General features: G+C 34.9%; 1 protein-coding gene across 1 annotated transcript in view; it reads right to left on the bottom strand.

Moving 5' to 3' along the window:
- The window catches only part of LOC100371688 (F-box/WD repeat-containing protein 8-like), a 99279-nt gene continuing 79258 nt past the window's right edge, over window positions 1-20021 (bottom strand). Inside the window, exons 6-11 of the mRNA XM_006822999.3 lie at window positions 7848-8044; window positions 3188-3418; window positions 1918-2045; window positions 1374-1550; window positions 872-982; window positions 1-369 (exon numbers count right to left, since the gene is read on the bottom strand). Of these exons, the coding sequence (XP_006823062.2) occupies window positions 228-369; window positions 872-982; window positions 1374-1550; window positions 1918-2045; window positions 3188-3418; window positions 7848-8044 (986 nt within the window). The 3' untranslated portion in view covers window positions 1-227. The remainder of the gene's footprint in view (window positions 370-871; window positions 983-1373; window positions 1551-1917; window positions 2046-3187; window positions 3419-7847; window positions 8045-20021) is intronic.

Here is a 20021-nt window from a genome sequence, read left to right as displayed (position 1 = left end):
TTATATTGCAGTTATCTTTTGTTTTATTCATAGAAACACTACTAATAAAAATAGTAGAAATAGAATTCATTTAATCAGATATAGTATGCAGGTAAAATTATGATAGTCCTGTTTGCTATACAACAAAATTAAAAATGAATAATAATATTAGACCGAATGCCACTCAAATTATCTCAACTTGTATATGATATTATATAAAGTATATAAATATATCTTGTCTGATTGATTTAGACGTCATCATATGGCACAGTTAATCTTATATTGTAGTTGTAACCCTCAGGTTCATCATATGTTGACAGACAGACTGATGGAAGGCCTTCAGTAGTTTGGTCTGACAGGAAATTATACACCCGGATTTCACCACGTTGCCTACAAGATGATATACATGTACTTAAGTTTAGTAATATTAGTATCGCTTACGTAAGAGCAGAATGGGAATTCTCCTAAATCCAAATGTACAATGTATTATAGCTACTTGGTTAAGACATAATTTTTTACTCTGCTGTATTATTTTGTGATTTGTCAAATAGATGGTCATTTTCAAATCTCTGTCCAAACCATTTCTTGGAGATGAACAGGATTATTTCATTCAAACATTGTATCATGATCATACTTTTTTTGAGATTCAAACAAAAATGGCTGATTGGTGGCCTTTTTGTTTTTATTAATGTACATGCCTAGTCCTAGATGAAATTTCCAAATGAGGAGTGTGTGCACATAGTTTTATTACAAGCATTTTATGTACAGTATATTATGCAAACATATCCTTACTACATGTAATTTTATCCTCATGTCTTCAGAATTTGAGTTATGTAATCAGATTCAAGTTACACCTGACATGGAATCCAAGGTAATGATTAAATTTTCTTACCTTTTATGTACAACTATATCAAAGTCATCATTGTCTTCATTCACACCGACTTCTGGGATGTGTGTTGATATCATAGTAGTCTTATCAAAATGTAAGTGTCTGATTGGGTGTCTGAAATCGCATGACATACCATCAATTAACCAAATATGGAAAAATGAGGAAAATATAAAACGATGTAGGAACAAGCATTTGTACAGTGGCACTGGAAAATGGTGAGCATGCTTTACAGTTATGTTAATACTATCACCAGTATCACACTGGTTAGATTGAAAACCAAACATTACATGAATTGGGTAAACAGAGTATCTTGAAAGTCAATGTTAAACAAAAGAGCTTTCTGTTTAAAAAAACAAAATCATAGCAGCCTTATTTGTTAAATGATTTGTATACAATGAATATGCATAGATTGTAAAGTGGAAGATTGTCTTATTGGAAAGGTGTATGATATACTTCTGACTTTTACAAATAAATAAACATGCAAGTAAATAAATAGTCTACATACCTGGCGTATGTTTCCCAGAGTTTGGTTTTCATCCTGATGTCCCAGACACACAACATTCCTTCCTTACCACCGCTTACAACCTTCCACTCATCCATCTGTACTGCGGTAACAGTACCGCCGTGACCACGTACGGACATCACAGGATAGCAACCATCACGAAAATCATATACTCTGACCCTGTAATGCAATGTCATTATGGATAAAAATAGACATCAAAAATTTCAAGAGTTAGTGAAAATCATGAAATTTCCTCAGTGACAAAATGCATGGAAGTTAGCTAGAACTCTTAAATTATGCATCTAGGTTGTAAATGCCCCTCGTGAGGGCACCCACATTAGAGTATGCAAAACTGATCATCTCTAGAACCTATCTGGAAAGTGTGACACAACTTGCTGATGACTATTGTTTCCTTTCTGCACGGCAAGTGAACATTTGAGCCTGAGTAAAAGTATGCAATCAGGCAGCACAGCATTGCATCAATCTTCACTATGCAATGGACGATACAATCGTCTTAATACCTCTGTACATTCATCATCATACTTACTTTTTGTCTTTACAACCTGTGACTAGCATATAAGGTGGACTATCAATTAAATTCAGACAGGAAACATCCCAACTATGTCCGTGAAGGGTCTGAACAATGCCGCCATTCTCTGTGTTGAACATCTTAACCTGAAAGACAATACAAGTTATTATAAATTATGTAATTGTTTGTTTGTTTGTTTGTTTAAATGAAAATGCTTCATATTCAAAAAATTAAATTTGCATATGTAAATCAGATATTTATATAATAATTAAAAAAATTAAAAAAAAAGCTCAAATGTATGTATTGTGACAAAAATTTATTTAAAATTATTTTTAATGAAAAATAAAACAAAAGTTTTATCAAGTCTTCATTGTCGGAAGATACCAAATATGATCAATTATTGATACAAGGAGGTTACTTGGAACAAAAAATTGTCTTGAAATTAAGTGTGAAAATGTTCTACAATTATGCAAATATTTTGTTTACAAAAATAATCACTTTTATTTTATTGTGATTTTATGAGCAGTATATAAATTAAGTTAATATACTAACAAGCAGCCAGTCGGTTGAGATAGCTCCGCTGTTAGCAATGCACATTTCAACAAAAGAACAGAAGATATCATTAGAAAATGAAGAATATGTATAGTGTCAAAGCAATGGAACTTGTTGTTTTCAACAAGAATTCAAAAATATCACTTTTCACCAAACATGACAAAAATAAGCATCAAAATTAGATAATTGAAGATATCATCACAAAATGAACAAATCTGAGAGACGTCCACATGTAGTACCTATATATGTAATATCAAAGCAATTGGATTTGCGGTTTTTAACAAGAAGTCGAAAATATCACTTTTTACCAAAAATATTCACCAAAATTAGAGAATTGAAGATATCATCATGAAATGAACAAATCTGAGAGAGGTCTACCCAGGTACATATACACCAAGTATCAAAGCATTCAGGCTTGTAGTTTTCAAGAAGTTGAAAAAGTAAAACATTGACGACGGACGACAACGGACAATCACTCATATGATAAGCTCCACTCGACAAAGTCGACAGCGGAGCTAGTAAAATAGGTTGAACCAGAAACTAACATTGCCTTAGTCATCTCATTAAAATGTCCTAATTAATACAGCACAGCAATGTGAGACATAATTGCATTCACAAACTTCAGATTAGGCATGAAAAGAAATAATCATATTGATATAAAACAGGTTTACATTTGAAAACAAATTTGACAAATAATTTGTCAAAAATATAATATTATTATCGTAATTATACTAACAGTGAAACCTTCCTGAAATCCAGAGGAACCAATCCCACAAGCTATGAGACTGTCATCAACATCTAAACATGTGGCTGGTGATGTCAACTGATGCAATGTTACCATGGCAGTATCCCATGATGGACTGATTCGATACTGGTAGATTCCACCCATCATCTTGCTATCAGTTGCCATGATAATATGCTTCTCTGAACTACTGGTGTTTTGGGGAATAAACTTCATGAAGCCAACCTAAAGGACAAAGTGTAAACATGTTATGGCGAGCTAACATACCAAGATATTATGGAGAGAGCTAACATACCAAGAGAATATGGAGAGAGCTAACATACCAAGAGATTATGGAGAGAGCTAACATACAAAGAGACTATGGAGAGAGCTAACATACCAAGGGATTATGGAGAGAGCTAACATACCAAGATATTATGGAGAGAGCTAACATACCAAGATATTATGGAGAGAGCTAACATACCAAGATATTATGGAGAGAGCTAACATACCAAGATATTATGGAGAGAGCTAACATACCAAGATATTATGGAGAGAGCTAACATACCAAGATATTATGGAGAGAGCTAACATACCAAGATATTATGGAGAGAGCTAACATACCAAGAGAATATGGAGAGAGCTAACATACCAAGGGATTATGGAGAGAGCTAACATACCAAGATATTATGGAGAGAGCTAACATACCAAGATATTATGGAGAGAGCTAACATACCAAGATATTATGGAGAGAGCTAACATACCAAGAGAATATGGAGAGAGCTAACATACCAAGGGATTATGGAGAGAGCTAACATACCAAGATATTATGGAGAGAGCTAACATACCAAGATATTATGGAGAGAGCTAACATACCAAGAGAATATGGAGAGAGCTAACATACCAAGGGATTATGGAGAGAGCTAACATACCAAGATATTATGGAGAGAGCTAACATACCAAGAGAATATGGAGAGAGCTAACATACCAAGGGATTATGGAGAGAGCTAACATACCAAGATATTATGGAGAGAGCTAACATACCAAGAGAATATGGAGAGAGCTAACATACCAAGAGATTATGGAGAGAGCTAACATACCAAGATATTATGGAGAGAGCTAACATACAAAGAGACTATGGAGAGAGCTAACATACCAAGGGATTATGGAGAGAGCTAACATACCAAGATATTATGGAGAGAGCTAACATACCAAGAGACTATGGAGAGAGCTAACATACCAAGATATTATGGAGAGAGCTAACATACCAAGATATTATGGAGAGAGCTAACATACCAAGAGAATATGGAGAGAGCTAACATACCAAGGGATTATGGAGAGAGCTAACATACCAAGATATTATGGAGAGAGCTAACATACCAAGAGAATATGGAGAGAGCTAACATACCAAGAGATTATGGAGAGAGCTAACATACCAAGATATTATGGAGAGAGCTAACATACCAAGATATTATGGAGAGAGCTAACATACCAAGAGAATATGGAGAGAGCTAACATACCAAGGGATTATGGAGAGAGCTAACATACCAAGATATTATGGAGAGAGCTAACATACCAAGAGAATATGGAGAGAGCTAACATACCAAGGGATTATGGAGAGAGCTAACATACCAAGATATTATGGAGAGAGCTAACATACCAAGAGAATATGGAGAGAGCTAACATACCAAGAGATTATGGAGAGAGCTAACATACCAAGATATTATGGAGAGAGCTAACATACAAAGAGACTATGGAGAGAGCTAACATACCAAGGGATTATGGAGAGAGCTAACATACCAAGATATTATGGAGAGAGCTAACATACCAAGAGATTATGGAGATAGCTAACATACCAAGAGATTATGGAGAGAGCTAACATACAAAGAGACTATGGAGAGAGCTAACATACCAAGGGATTATGGAGAGAGCTAACATACCAAGATATTATGGAGAGAGCTAACATACCAAGAGAATATGGAGAGAGCTAACATACCAAGGGATTATGGAGAGAGCTAACATACCAAGATATTATGGAGAGAGCTAACATACCAAGAGAATATGGAGAGAGCTAACATACCAAGAGATTATGGAGAGAGCTAACATACCAAGATATTATGGAGAGAGCTAACATACAAAGAGACTATGGAGAGAGCTAACATACCAAGGGATTATGGAGAGAGCTAACATACCAAGATATTATGGAGAGAGCTAACATACCAAGATATTATGGAGAGAGCTAACATACCAAGATATTATGGAGAGAGCTAACATACCAAGAGAATATGGAGAGAGCTAACATACCAAGGGATTATGGAGAGAGCTAACATACCAAGAGATTATGGAGATAGCTAACATACCAAGAGATTATGGAGAGAGCTAACATACCAAGATATTATGGAGAGAGCTAACATACCAAGATATTATGGAGAGAGCTAACATACCAAGGGATTATGGAGAGAGCTAACATACCAAGAGAATATGGAGAGAGCTAACATACCAAGGGATTATGGAGAGAGCTAACATACCAAGATATTATGGAGAGAGCTAACATACCAAGATATTATGGAGAGAGCTAACATACCAAGAGAATATGGAGAGAGCTAACATACCAAGGGATTATGGAGAGAGCTAACATACCAAGGGATTATGGAGAGAGCTAACATACCAAGATATTATGGAGAGAGCTAACATACCAAGATATTATGGAGAGAGCTAACATACCAAGATATTATGGAGAGAGCTAACATACCAAGAGAATATGGAGAGAGCTAACATACCAAGGGATTATGGAGAGAGCTAACATACCAAGATATTATGGAGAGAGCTAACATACCAAGAGAATATGGAGAGAGCTAACATACCAAGAGATTATGGAGAGAGCTAACATACCAAGATATTATGGAGAGAGCTAACATACAATGAGACTATGGAGAGAGCTAACATACCAAGGGATTATGGAGAGAGCTAACATACCAAGATATTATGGAGAGAGCTAACATACCAAGATATTATGGAGAGAACTAACATACCAAGGGATTATGGAGAGAGCTAACATACCAAGAGATTATGGAGAGAGCTAACATACCAAGATATTATGGAGAGAGCTAACATACAAAGAGACTATGGAGAGAGCTAACATACCAAGGGATTATGGAGAGAGCTAACATACCAAGATATTATGGAGAGAGCTAACATACCAAGAGATTATGGAGAGAGCTAACATACCAAGAGACTATGGAGAGAGCTAACATACCAAGATATTATGGAGAGAGCTAACATACCAAAAGAATATGGAGAGAGCTAACATACCAAGATATTATGGAGAGAGCTAACATACCAAGAGATTATGGAGAGAGCTAACATACCAAGATATTATGGAGAGAGCTAACATACCAAGATATTATGGAGAGAACTAACACACCAAGAGAATATAGAGAGAGCTAACACACCAAGGGACTATGGAGAGAGCTAACATACCAAGAGACTATGGCAGAGCTAACATACCAAGGGATTATGTGGAGAGCTAACACACCAAGGGATTATGTGGAGAGCTAACACACCAAGGGACTATGGAGAGAGCAACATACAAAGAGACTATGGCAGAGCTAACACACCAATGGATTATGTGGAGAGCTAACACACCAAGGGACTATGGAGAGCTAACATACCAAGGGATTATGTGGAGAGCTAACACACCAAGGGACTATGGAGAGCTAACATACCAAGGGATTATGTGGAGAGCTAACATACCAAGATATTATGGAGAGAGTGAACATACCAAGAGATTATGGAGAGAGCTAACATACCAAGAGATTATGGAGAGAGCTAACATACCAAGATATTATGGAGAGAGCTAACATACCAAGGGATTATGTGGAGAGCTAACACACCAAGAGACTATGGCAGAGCTAACATACCAAGGGATTATGTGAAGAGCTAACACACCAATGGACTATGGGGAGAGCTAACACACCAAGGGACTATGGAGAAAGCTGACATACCAAGGGACTATGGAGAAAGCTAACACACCAAGGGACTATGGAGAGAGCTAACACACCAAGGGACTATGGAGAGAGCTAACACACCAAGGGACTATGGCGAGAGCAACATACAAAGAGACTATGGCAGAGCTAACACACCAAGGGATTATGTGAAGAGCTAACACACCAAGAGACTATGGCAGAGCTAACATACCAAGGGATTATGTGGAGAGCTAACATACCAAGACACTATGGAGAGAGCTAACACGCTGAGGGACTATAGAGAGAGCTAACATATCAAGGAACTATATGGGGGGAGCTAATACACCAAGGGATTATGTGGAGAGCTAACATACCAAGACACTATGGAGAGAGCTAACACACCAAGACACTATGGAGAGAGCTAACACACCAAGAGACTATGGAGAGAGCTAACACACCAAGAGACTATGGAGAGAGCAACATGTAACATACCAAGAGACTATAGAGAGAGCTAACATACCAAGAGACTATGGAGAGAGCTAACATACCAAGGGATTATAGAAAGAGCTAACACACCAAAGAATTATTGGGCTTTTCAACTACAGAATTTTAATTATTACTAATTATCTACGACACATATACAAATTAAGACCGATGTACTTTGTTCCATGAGAATTCCTGACTCTTGATACAAGTATAATGACACTTACTGGCTTTGCTGTTCGTGGTTTACATGAGCACTTCCAGGATCCATTGCTGTCAGCAACCTCTATTCTCACAGTATACCCCACTGCTGTTGCTATAGCAGTACCATCTGCTGCCATAGCAACACTTTGGATATTTTCATCACAGTGGAAATGATATGTAGGAGTAGATGTGTCTTTTAAGTTCCACACATCCACATCGCCTACAACAAGAAAATAGCAAACACCAATGTGAGATTCATAACAGCTAAAGGTCAAGTTTGGGGATAAAATTCATATCACATTTTGTCCATCAGTATATCTCTAATACAAGCTCAAATAAACCCAAATAAACCCAAATAAACTCAAATAAACCCAAATAAACCCAAATAAACCCAAAATAGCATTTATTGTATGCTAGATCATTGAAATATAACTGTATTCATTCGTTCATTCATTCGTTCATTTATTTCTTCCTTATTTATTTATTTATTTAATTTTGTCCATAGACATATCTGTTATTTACATATTCACTATACAGCAACTACAAAAAGGACTGAATTAAAACGATCTTTATAGACAGGTGGTCATTATATGAAGGTTGGAGTATTTTGTTATGGATTGCCAACTCTTATATTTGACATACATTTGGTACTATTGCAACAAAATCAAATTTTTATTTTAGTTGATCAAAATCAAATAAAATTGTTTTATAACAAAATGGAAATTATTAAAAAAAAAAGGCCAATCAGCAACATATTAGTACAGATGATCTTTTTACACAGGGTGCTTATATGTTATGCTTTGGGACTGCCTAAAAATATATATCAATACATGAGAAGAACTTGGATCATATTTAGTTTTAAACATCACATCAAAATAAAAACAGAAATCAGTTAACTCAACTTTATTCTAAAAATTATCACAATGCATATATAAAAACATTGTCAATAGTTTGTGTTGTTAATTTCAATTATAGGTATTCCACACTTAATTGGATCCTGCTTCCCGTTTATTTATCCCTAAGGGCAGTCTGACAAGGAAGTCTGCGATTTAGCTATCATTATAGTGATATATGTGAACACAAATAAAAAGATAGTTGAATTGAAGCCAAGTATGATGTTCAGAACATTAAACCAACTGGGCTTTCCATTAGATCACAATCTATATATGCGACGAATGTAGGTTAACGGCAACCGTGATAGATGTTCATTTAAGTTGAACAACATGGTCGTATTTTATCGTTACATTGGCGATGCCCATTAACTAAATTCACCAATCAACTCATAAATGTTACATGCATATTTACGATAATGATAAAAACAATGTGGATGTGTAAATCAGAGGTGACCACACGGAAACATAACTGATAACAGATGACACAGATTCCATCAAATAACTAATTTATCTTCAGATTCACATGATTCATTTTTCTGTCACATCCTTCCTCAATACTAAACTGTTTTTGGTTATGATTAATAACATTTTGTGGCATTTCTTAGATTCCTAAAATTAAGTGTCCAATCATCTTTTACAGATTGGAAAAAATACTCTTTAATAGCAAATTAATTTTTGCAAATATAAATTGAACCGATGCATATATTATCAAATTTGAAGTGTTTCAGTCATTGTTTTAAATTCATGAATATAAGTAATGTATTTGTGTGTGCTGTATACGTTTCATAACAAACATGCTTACAATTATTAAGCAGTCATGTATTAGAAATAGAGAAAGGTAGACATACACAACACACAACACCTTTAGAAGACAGAATCTGTAAGCGATGTTGCCAGATCAAAATGAAGAACATTTCTTATGGAATGTCTAGATACCAAAGAAGAAAGAAGAAATAAGAAATAAGTGATATTTAAATATATTATAAGTTCAAGAGAAGTCAGAATAATAAGACAAGTTGGTGAATGCTTATACAAAATATTTGAAATCAGAAATAACAATAACTGACATTTTACTTTTACTTTAGTATTTTATTACTATTTTATTTCTGTCAACCATTGGAAACTATTTTTTAAGGATGCAATAAATTTATTATTGTTATAAATTAATTAGTACTAAAAAGTATTAATTAAATTATGTAAAGGATTAAATTACATAATTCCATAATCTGGCAATTTTTACAACAATCAACTCAGTCCCTAATTACTGCAGAGGAGTCGAAAGATCCATGACTGCAGAAAAATTATATAAAGTTGATTTGTGCTGAATTTAATGTGCATAATTAAGAGGTGTTTCCATAACAACCAGCCATGCCTAAGGAAAATACAAATACAATGGAAACAAAACAAATATAATTTTTGCCTGAATTTGACACAAATTTTAAAACAAAATAATGATTACATGCTTTAATTAGTAAGACTATGATTTTGCTTTTGAGTGTTTGAATACAATGACATGTATCTCATGCACGTAAAATATAAAATGGGTCAAGATACCCATTAATGACATATACAATGATTTCCACTCAGTGGATAAGGAGACAGAATTGATGGATTATGCAAAGAGCGTATTTTAATGGCAACAGTAAATATGCCATGGACGAGGTGTCTCAATTCATGCTTGCATTTTATAATGATTTTCTATTAATGTGATCATCCTGTCCACAATCAGCAGCTTAGTGTCCATAAGATATCTTTTCAACAGTGCTAATAAAATACAGTAATTCTATTGTACTTAATTGTCAGAGACTATCAACTCAATTTGGCCATACTAACTCAACAATATGTTTGACACATTCTTGTTAACATATTATGCCAGGCATTTCTCGACTAACTGACTGAACGTTTTGACATGTGATAAAACGTAACTAATCTGAGTCTTCTTCTACAGTGTCAGAGTCAATTAACTCAGTTGTCCATACTGACTCAGTGACTTGCTTAACTAGGTTAATGTCTATTCATGACAAATAGTTTAATGCATCGTGATTGGACAGTCACATAAGTCTACACATGTTATAGAAAATATAAAACATTAATATGAAATTTGAATACAATGTGCTGTGTGATGGCACCTTTAGTTGTTTTTCCATTTAAATTCTACAAGCCCCCCCCCCCCCCAGTTTTCAAATTGGTCACCCCTTATCAGGAAGTGAAAGCGCTTGTTAAACACAAAACATTCAAGTACATATTGGGGAATGTCATGATGTTACAAAGTGTTTATATCACGATAAATGTCTCTTTTGCGAAAGACACCAGCTTCTAACTCAAATGGCCTTCAACTCCCTATAAACATATCAGTTTAAATAAAAAACCAACTTTTCAATTACTTGCGTTTCCCCTGGACATTGTTATTAATCTTAATAGGGTAATTTGTGATAATCCGGATGGATACATGGATAAATCACCTGGAGCCACCTTCGTCTGCTTCCTCATCCAGCTGGCTTACTTTAGACTAAATTAGACTGTCAGAGTGGGGATAATCTTCGATTTTTATTAAGGTGTTCAAGTGATAGGCTCTTTTTGTCTCTAAAGACTCAGACAAATGGCAGTGCATTCTCTTAAATCAATCGAAACTTATTAGGAAAGTGATCTTACTCTCACTCTGATTATATCCCAGGGAGGTCACAAATGATTGACACTGGACAAAGTCAATGTCTCTGGAAACTATAATAATGAAATTTACATGAGGCAATCAATTTGTATTAAGAAATTCGCTGCTGTGTATAGTCATGCAACTTTTAATCATGATAGAATCCTACAGACCTGATAAAGTATTTTCAACATGGATATAGTATGTAAAAACTATTGAGTAAAACTAGCAGCCACCTGTTTAAAAAACAGTGGCACACATGGTAATGGGGATTTTCTCACAACCCTGTCATGCATATATGTGTGCACTAAAGCCAGTACTAAATATGGACTTTGATTCCTTAGCATATTTTGATGTGTATTTTAATCATTTTCAGGAATTTTGTACACATTCATCTTTGAAACAATCAAAGTCGTCATCTTTGTTTAATTATTAATTTTGTTTAAAGTGCCTGTGCAATGCCCACCCACACGCTTCCCATTTTAGATCTGTGCCCCACTGAAATGGGCAATTATTGATTTTTTTGCTGAAAATGATTACTCGTATCCAAGTAAATTTGAGATATTTCTCGTGCTGTAGCCATGCCCACCTATCCTGAAACGGTCGACTGTTTCCGGATTTCCGACTCGCGCCGAAAGTGCGCCACCAAATGCAAAAATTTGAGAGGAATCCATACCCCTGGGCCATACTTTTATATCACTGTGTCATTCAATGTACAACTGTACTTTTAAACGATATACATTTTTTAATCGGCGTTTTTTTTTTGTCTATTTCATTTTATTTTTGAGAGAGCGAATTTTTAGAAGTTGTTTTCACAACAAACTTTTATGATGGTTAAACGTTGTGTTGTGGGTGGTTGTAGTAATGCGTATAGTGTAAGTATTTAGACGTTTCCAATCGATCCGAAGGTGCGAAATCGGTGGACGAAAGCCGTGAAAATAACGAGAAAAGGTTGGGGTGGACTTCCTCCTAACAGCGTCATATGCAGTGTCCACTTCACCTCAGATTCTTTTTTTTTTGAAAAACTGTCCTTGTCCATGACAAAACAACTAGGTTTTAACGAGAAACGCCGACAATACAAAACGTTTTCGAATAAATAGATTCCAGACCAGCTCATGATCACTGAGACAGATTTCAGAATGAAATGACAAAACAACTAGGTTTTAACGAGAAACGCCGACAATACAAAACGTTTTCGAATAAATAGATTCCAGACCAGCTCATGATCACTGAGACAGATTTCAGAAGGGAGAGAGACGTCGAGTATGTGTTTCAAATGATTTGATTTTTTTTGCGATCCTGATTATCGCTTTATAAAGACCACCCGTGTTATGTAAAAAGGTAGCAGTAATTTTGATAATGACACAAAAACGAAGCGTCAGACAAACAGGAAATCATGCAGCCCTTAGGGCAGGCTAAAAGTGTCTGAATTGTTCGGTTATTGGTGTTGAATGTAGAATTCACACCTTTGTTGCCTTTACTTGCAGCTTGATCGGCGTAATAATTTACGGAATAAGAATCCGGGCTTGAGCTGTCAATGTATTTTTTTAATATGATGTCATAATCATGAAAATCACGCTAAATCCACTCTGAATTTGTCTGTATGTGAGTCGCTCTCAATTATTTTTGTTATCCAATTAAACGCCGCCATTCACGCACTTGTCCCCCCCCCCCCATGACCCGACGCGTTCACCCATTACAACGCGGCAGTCATTTATTTAGTAACTGTGTTTTGTCGTTTTTTAAAATTATTTCTCTATTTTATAAATCAATAGTGTCTAGTAACCTGCTAAATAACAAGACGATTCAGCCATCAAATTTGATTTTGTCCAATGCCGGAGTCCAGCAACAGTGTACAAACGTGCTCCGGTGACGGTGACGACCTTGGTGACTAGCTACACCAGACCGGACATATTTCGCATCTGACTCAACCCCATGCAACAAATTTGATACTATGTGTTCATTATGGTCAATTCTTCCTCGACAAACAAGTACATAAGTGTCAATTTAGTCAAAGACGAGAAAACAGCACAACAAATTTGCCTTATTTACACGTATCGGCAATGCAAGCTGCCCAGCGACTTCCCCTTCTGACGTCACAAGGGGAATTTCTGTATGCAATCATTTGAAGCTAATGAGGAGCCTCGTTTTAAAATACACAAAAATAAAGTTTCCGTAGACTGAGTTTAAAACACATTTTTTCACTTAAAAAAATTATTTATGCTTAGAAACATAAAAATTAATAATATTTATGTATCAATGGATAATTTTAGGCGTGAAAATAGCAGCCATTTCACAGGCACTTTATAGGACCTATCTCAGACATGTGTGCTGGGCTGACCACCATCATTTAGTTTACCTCCCTACTACACAGCAAGTATTACATCAGCAAAAGTTCAGAAGATATAACTTTAATTTTGATAATCTTGAGAATCATTTAATTCTGATTACCTGGTATTTCTCATACATACATTCTGGAGGTAACCTTGGTAACTGATTGACCATGTTTACCAGACATATCTCTATAGTGGTCCTCATTTGTTAGAAATGACAATTTCCCACTGTGAAGTGGCAGTGAATAAAGAATGAAAAACAAATTAATTGGACACTCAAGTAAACACAGAGTGTTAATTGATTGGACACTCAAGTAAACACAGAGTGTTAATTGATTGACAGACGCTTGTATCCTGCTGGTTATTGTCTTAACCACAGTTGGGCTGTTTGTTAACTGAAAAAGTGATAATTGTAAGTCTGTATTGCTATCACAACATTTTAATCCAATTAAAAACAGGCTTTTTCAATTTTGTTTACTGTATATTTAATACAATTTTTATGAAAGATTTCTTGTATGATTACAAAAAACACTACAAACATCTGACCAACTTTGAAAAGTTACAAAACATTTGTTGCAAAATTAATCAAATTGCTTGTACAATCTGCAGAATGCAATCACTGATTTATCCTTCTTTATAAAATGTTCTGTGATTGGACACAAAGTAATTTGTTCTTCTTGATCAGAATTCTTCTTCTGGATCAGATAATTATGTTTAGAAATTTGAAAAAATGCAAATTAATAAACCTGCACTAATAGTACAGTGCATTTCACAAAGGTGTGAATTTGTTTAATATAAATATTTATAAATGATGGTTGAAAACCACTGGACAAATCATCACATGTTTGGGATTCCTGGCTATAATTCGGCCAATAATTGAAGGATCTCTGCAAAAACTCATGGGTAGTGGGAATTACCAGATGACTTCAATAGTTGATGGAGGTGTCTTGTTTGCATTTGAATGAAGTGTGAAGATGTTCTGGGATAAATATTTTATAAATGTCCATACAATTTCATACCTTTATTAATCAATAGTCGAGTAAAAGCCCTGTATGTGTTACCAGACTATCATATAGCCTCAACGTATACTATTAGGAAAAGTTCAATTGCAAAGTTGGTAAATTTGATTATTAAAGTAATGTCATATTGAATATGCAGTTAAACATTTGAAAATAGTACTAAAAATTGGAGCGAAATATATTCAAATATTAAATGATCGAATATCAGACAAAAATTCATCAGAACTCCTTAGCAGACTGATCATAATTCATAAATATGTATTTATTAAAAATAGAAATTTCTAATTTAAGATATATACAAGTCAATTCACCAGGAAAAGAAAGTCAAAGCAGATCAAATTCACTGGTACAATCAGAGATGCAAGAAATCATACTCTGGAAAGTCTGGTTAAATATTAACAGACAGTAAGTTTACCCAGACCATGTTACTAGTTAACATATTTATAAACAGATAAAATTTGTATTAATATCTAGACCCCATTGGGTATCATCACAATAAATCTCAAACTCAGGCAAAATTGTTTTTGAGAAAAACTGATTTACAGCTCAACTCACAGAAGCATTTGAGTAAAATTAGAATATTAATTCAGAGATTCTCTTGGTTTCCAGAAATATATATTATTTTAGTTTTCATTTACACCTACCAACCTCTCTAGATATTATTGACCAATACTATCTTAGAGGATTGTAATAGATTAATAATTAACCAGATAATTTTCATATTGCCTTCAAATTAAAAATAAACACATGGTTTTGAGTAATATTTTACTAGAAGCTCATGTTTAGTAAAATGTACGTCATTCATCCACCTTGAATTGGATCGTGTACATGGTTGTCATATGATGTGTAATGTGTATACCAGTACATGTATGTAAAAAGTTTGACCATGAACGGTCAAAGCATGTCAAAGATATGGTTCTGGTACAGCATTTGTTAAAACAAAATGACCACCAGTCGGCCATTTTGAGTTCAGTGTGCAAAATAAAGCGACAAGCATCAAGATTTCAAAGTTTATCCTAAATTTTAATGTCGATCCAGTCCAGGAATGACAGAACTAAAATGGTCGCCATTCAGCCATGTTGAATCAGATGCACAAAACGAACACATGTGCACACGAGATTTTCAAGAATTAAATTCAAACACTAATTATTAAAAAATATTTTCATAAAAGAATTTTTGGTAACACAAATGAAAATCGATTGTAGGTTAGATACAACCTTCATGTGGTCATGTGACTGCAAAGTGAATAAATCGCTTATTCGCTTTTAACAAAAATCATTGACAAGGTATTGTTCATATCACCACATCCCATATGAAAAGTGAAGAAATCTGACAAGTGTCTGCTGTATTCTGAATTAAAACAAACATATACACTAATTTGCATATCAATAAATAAATTGTGGAGTTGCTACATTGTTTTTTTTATATGCTCGTGGAATCTTCCGCGATTAATATTTTGACGCCCAGTAAAATGTTGCTTCATTTTGAATAACATGTTTCAATACATGCACTCCAGCATATCCATAAGACATTTATAAGAACTATGATGATGTATGTGTCACGTTCAAATGTGGACGGACATACAGACACACAGAGATCAATCCATTTATAGTCCAAGTTTTTAAACTTATTCATCCACTACATCTGAACAGAGAATCTAATATAGAGTGCAACATGAAAACTTCAATAGATTTTGTGTATTTTATATAGACCACTTTCCTGGAAGTAGCAAAACTGGGTTGCAAACATTTATATTTTTGTGATGTCGATTGGTACATCCAGAAGCACAATATCATGCATGCAAGTTTATGTTACACATCAAAACGGTATGTGCGTGCATGCAAAATGCTGTATCTGCAACTTCCCGGAAAGTCATCTAGTTGCTCGACTGAATAAAATATTAGTGAATGAACATAGAGGGCGCTGTTTTCCAAGCATACAAGCTATTCAGAATGACAATCTATAAATAGAAACATCTACACTTTAACTCTAGGCAGAACTGAGTAAAAACAGTATACTTATTTCACTATAGTACCACAGGTTACTTTTATATTTAATTTATTATATGCACATTCCCATTTTCCTTTCCAATATAAGATTGATTGCCTAAGGAATAATTTTCCAATTTCTAATCTCTATGCAAACAAACAAAAACTTGACAAAAATGTCCTGGGTTAATTGAAACGAACAATGCAGTTATGCCAATGACAAGCACACACACATAAAAGATATCCTGGTCAAGACAGGTCACTGAACCGCTAATATTGCTGCAATTCAATTTCCATCTAATCAGTCAAGAAATAATGATAAGAAGAAAGTAAGGATAATTTTCTTTGACAGGTTGTAATGATCAATTCAATGATCTCAAATTCCATCCCAATACTTCCACACGAGATGACAAAAACATCACTTTACGGACAATATTGTTCATGATTTTGTTTCAATATAAGCACAGTCTCGCAGGGCATCGCTGATTGTACGTTTTTTTTTTTAATTTTTTGCTTAATGCATTTTATCTTCATGATTGAATAAATTGGATGCGAGTCTGGCAGATAAAATCTCCTAAACTCCAACACAATAGAGTACTTAGCGTAATAATATTCGTAAGTCTGGATGGCTAATATTCCCAATCGTGCACGCCAATGTATCACGCATGTATGACTGTTGCACATTTTAATCAGGTAATTGTCACTAAATTTTACTATGAACAGCTTAATTACAAACTAACAGAGATATAGTGATTTTTTAATTGGTTTTCAATGACGGATCTAATTACTAATTGATCTAATTGACACATTTGATTTGACACGTTGATTTGATGTCTAATCACATGCACATTTTTAACATTTCCAAAACACAAGTTGATATTCCAATGCTACATAAACCATCAATCTTGTTTGATTTCCAGGTGACTGACAAGATCATCATTTTGGAAGCTTTCATGGTCTGTATGTACGCATATTGTACATTTACATTAGGAAGATGGCATGGTAATAAACTGTCAAGTTCACTGACAGACAGAACCCCTCTAGTATCATCTGGTTGATCCCTCTAATTATTCCCTACCCCAAATTAATCAGTAAATAAAAACACAAAGCTCCAACTCTACTCGAAACTGGCAGGACCCCCTCCCAAGTATCATCTGGTTGATCCCTTTAATTATTCCCTACCCCAAATTAATCAGTAAATAAAAACACAAAGCTCCAACTCTACTCGAAACTGGCAGGACCCCCTCCCAAGTATCATCTGGTTGATCCCTTTAATTATTCCCTACCCCAAATTAATCAGTAAATAAAAACACAAAGCTCCAACTCTACTCGAAACTGGCAGGACCCCCTCCCAAGTATCATCTGGTTGATCCCTTAAAATATATCCCAACCCAATATAAATTGATCAGTCCATTGAAAACATCCGAACACAAATTAAGCTCCCACTCTATTAGATGACTTAAATAACAGGCAGGACCCCCTCCCAAATATCATCTGGTTGATCCCTTACAGTACATCCCAACCCAATATACATTGATCAGTCCATTGAAAACATCCGAACACAAATTAAGCTCCCACTCTATTAGATGACTTAAATAACAGGCAGGACCCCCTCCCAAATATCATCTGGTTGGTCCCTTAAAGTACATCCCAACCCAATATAAATTGATCAATCCATTGAAAACATCCGAACACAAAGCCCTCACTCTATTAGATGACTTAAATAACAGGCAGGACCCCCTCCCAAATATCATCTGGTTGATCCCTTAAAGTACATCCCAACCCAATATAAATTGATCAATCCATTGAAAACATCCGAACACAAAGCCCTCACTCTATTAGATGACTTAAATAACAGGCAGGACCCCCTCCCAAATATCATCTGGTTGATCCCTTAAAATACATCCCAACCCAATATAAATTGATCAGTCCATTGAAAACATCCGAACACAAAGCCCTCACTCGATTAGATGACTTAAATAACAGGCAGGACCCCCTCCCAAATATCATCTGGTTGATCCCTTAAAGTACATCCCAACCAAATATAAATTGATCAGTCCATTGAAAACATCCGAACACAAAGCCCTCACTCTATTAGATGACAGTTCATATTCATCAAGCAAGCGAAGCGTATATTAAGCCATTACCAATGCTAGCCTAATTTACTCTCATCACAACCGATCAAATCTACGCATATTGCTGAGCTCATGCTTGGACAGAAAGGCAATTACCAAAGTGCTCCAGGTCAAAAAGTCACTGGGGAAATATTTCAGTAGCGTAATACAAACATAGTTTTGGGCTTTTAAAAAAATTGGCGTGCAGATTAGCTTGAATCCATCATAAAGGAGCAAACAATCTGACAATCTGAGGCTGCAATTTTCTCCAGTGATCGGTGAAAGCTGATATCGTTTTGAGAAGCATTCACGACTGATTGCATAGATATGAGTAGTTTAGAAATGCATTCACTACATTGCTTCGCTAGAGCAGTTTTTGTATCATGCCCATTATCCGGGCTTTAACTACCATGCCTGTTTCTTTGATCTCAACAATGTTAAAAGATTTTATAGGGATTCATTTTTCCATTTGATAAAACCTTAGTTGAAATATAAAAGGGGGATAGCTACATGTATACAAATATTAGATAAATGTATTGCAGGATTTACAGTAGATGCCTTTAGCAATGCACCCCACCTGAGGCAAACATCATAAATGAGTATAACTTTAATTGTGATGATGACCAGCTGAATATCATGATCTCATTCACGCATTGCAGAGCTTATTCAAACATCATACAAAATTCTAGCCCTTGGCAAGATGGTAAATGAGAGCACATAATTTTAAACTCACTGGGATTTCACCTTGTCAATGAAATGCCCAATTGGCAACATAAACTAATCAAATTTCATCGTGATCCATGTCTGGCATTGTTTCCAAATTTACTTAATGTTTACTTATTATTAGAAAATTACTTATATTTTCATGATCTGTGTAAATTAAAACCTGAAACTTAGTTTTCTAATATTTAGATTCCCAACATTTTAGACGCGGTGACTTACTTTAATGTGTATCATGTGATAGTATGCAAATGAGCGGCAAATAATCAATTATTTTGTGATACATGATATAATAGTGTGTAGTAGTATATCATGCAAGTGTGTTTAATTAATTCACACATTACCCGGTGTGTAACAAAGCTATTAAGGTGACGTTATTTTGTATTGTGGTGTTACGGCCGGTGATTGGAATTTATGAGTAATCAACAATAGGAAATGAAGAGTTTATTTGCAACAATCATTGCAGTGATGTGTAAAAATGAT

This window comes from Saccoglossus kowalevskii, chromosome 16, assembly GCF_978046115.1.
Source record: "Saccoglossus kowalevskii chromosome 16, keSacKowa6.1, whole genome shotgun sequence".
Classification (NCBI taxonomy): Eukaryota; Metazoa; Hemichordata; class Enteropneusta; family Harrimaniidae; genus Saccoglossus; species Saccoglossus kowalevskii.
Note: the sequence above shows the minus strand (reverse complement) of the source record. Positions and strands in the feature narration are given on the sequence as shown.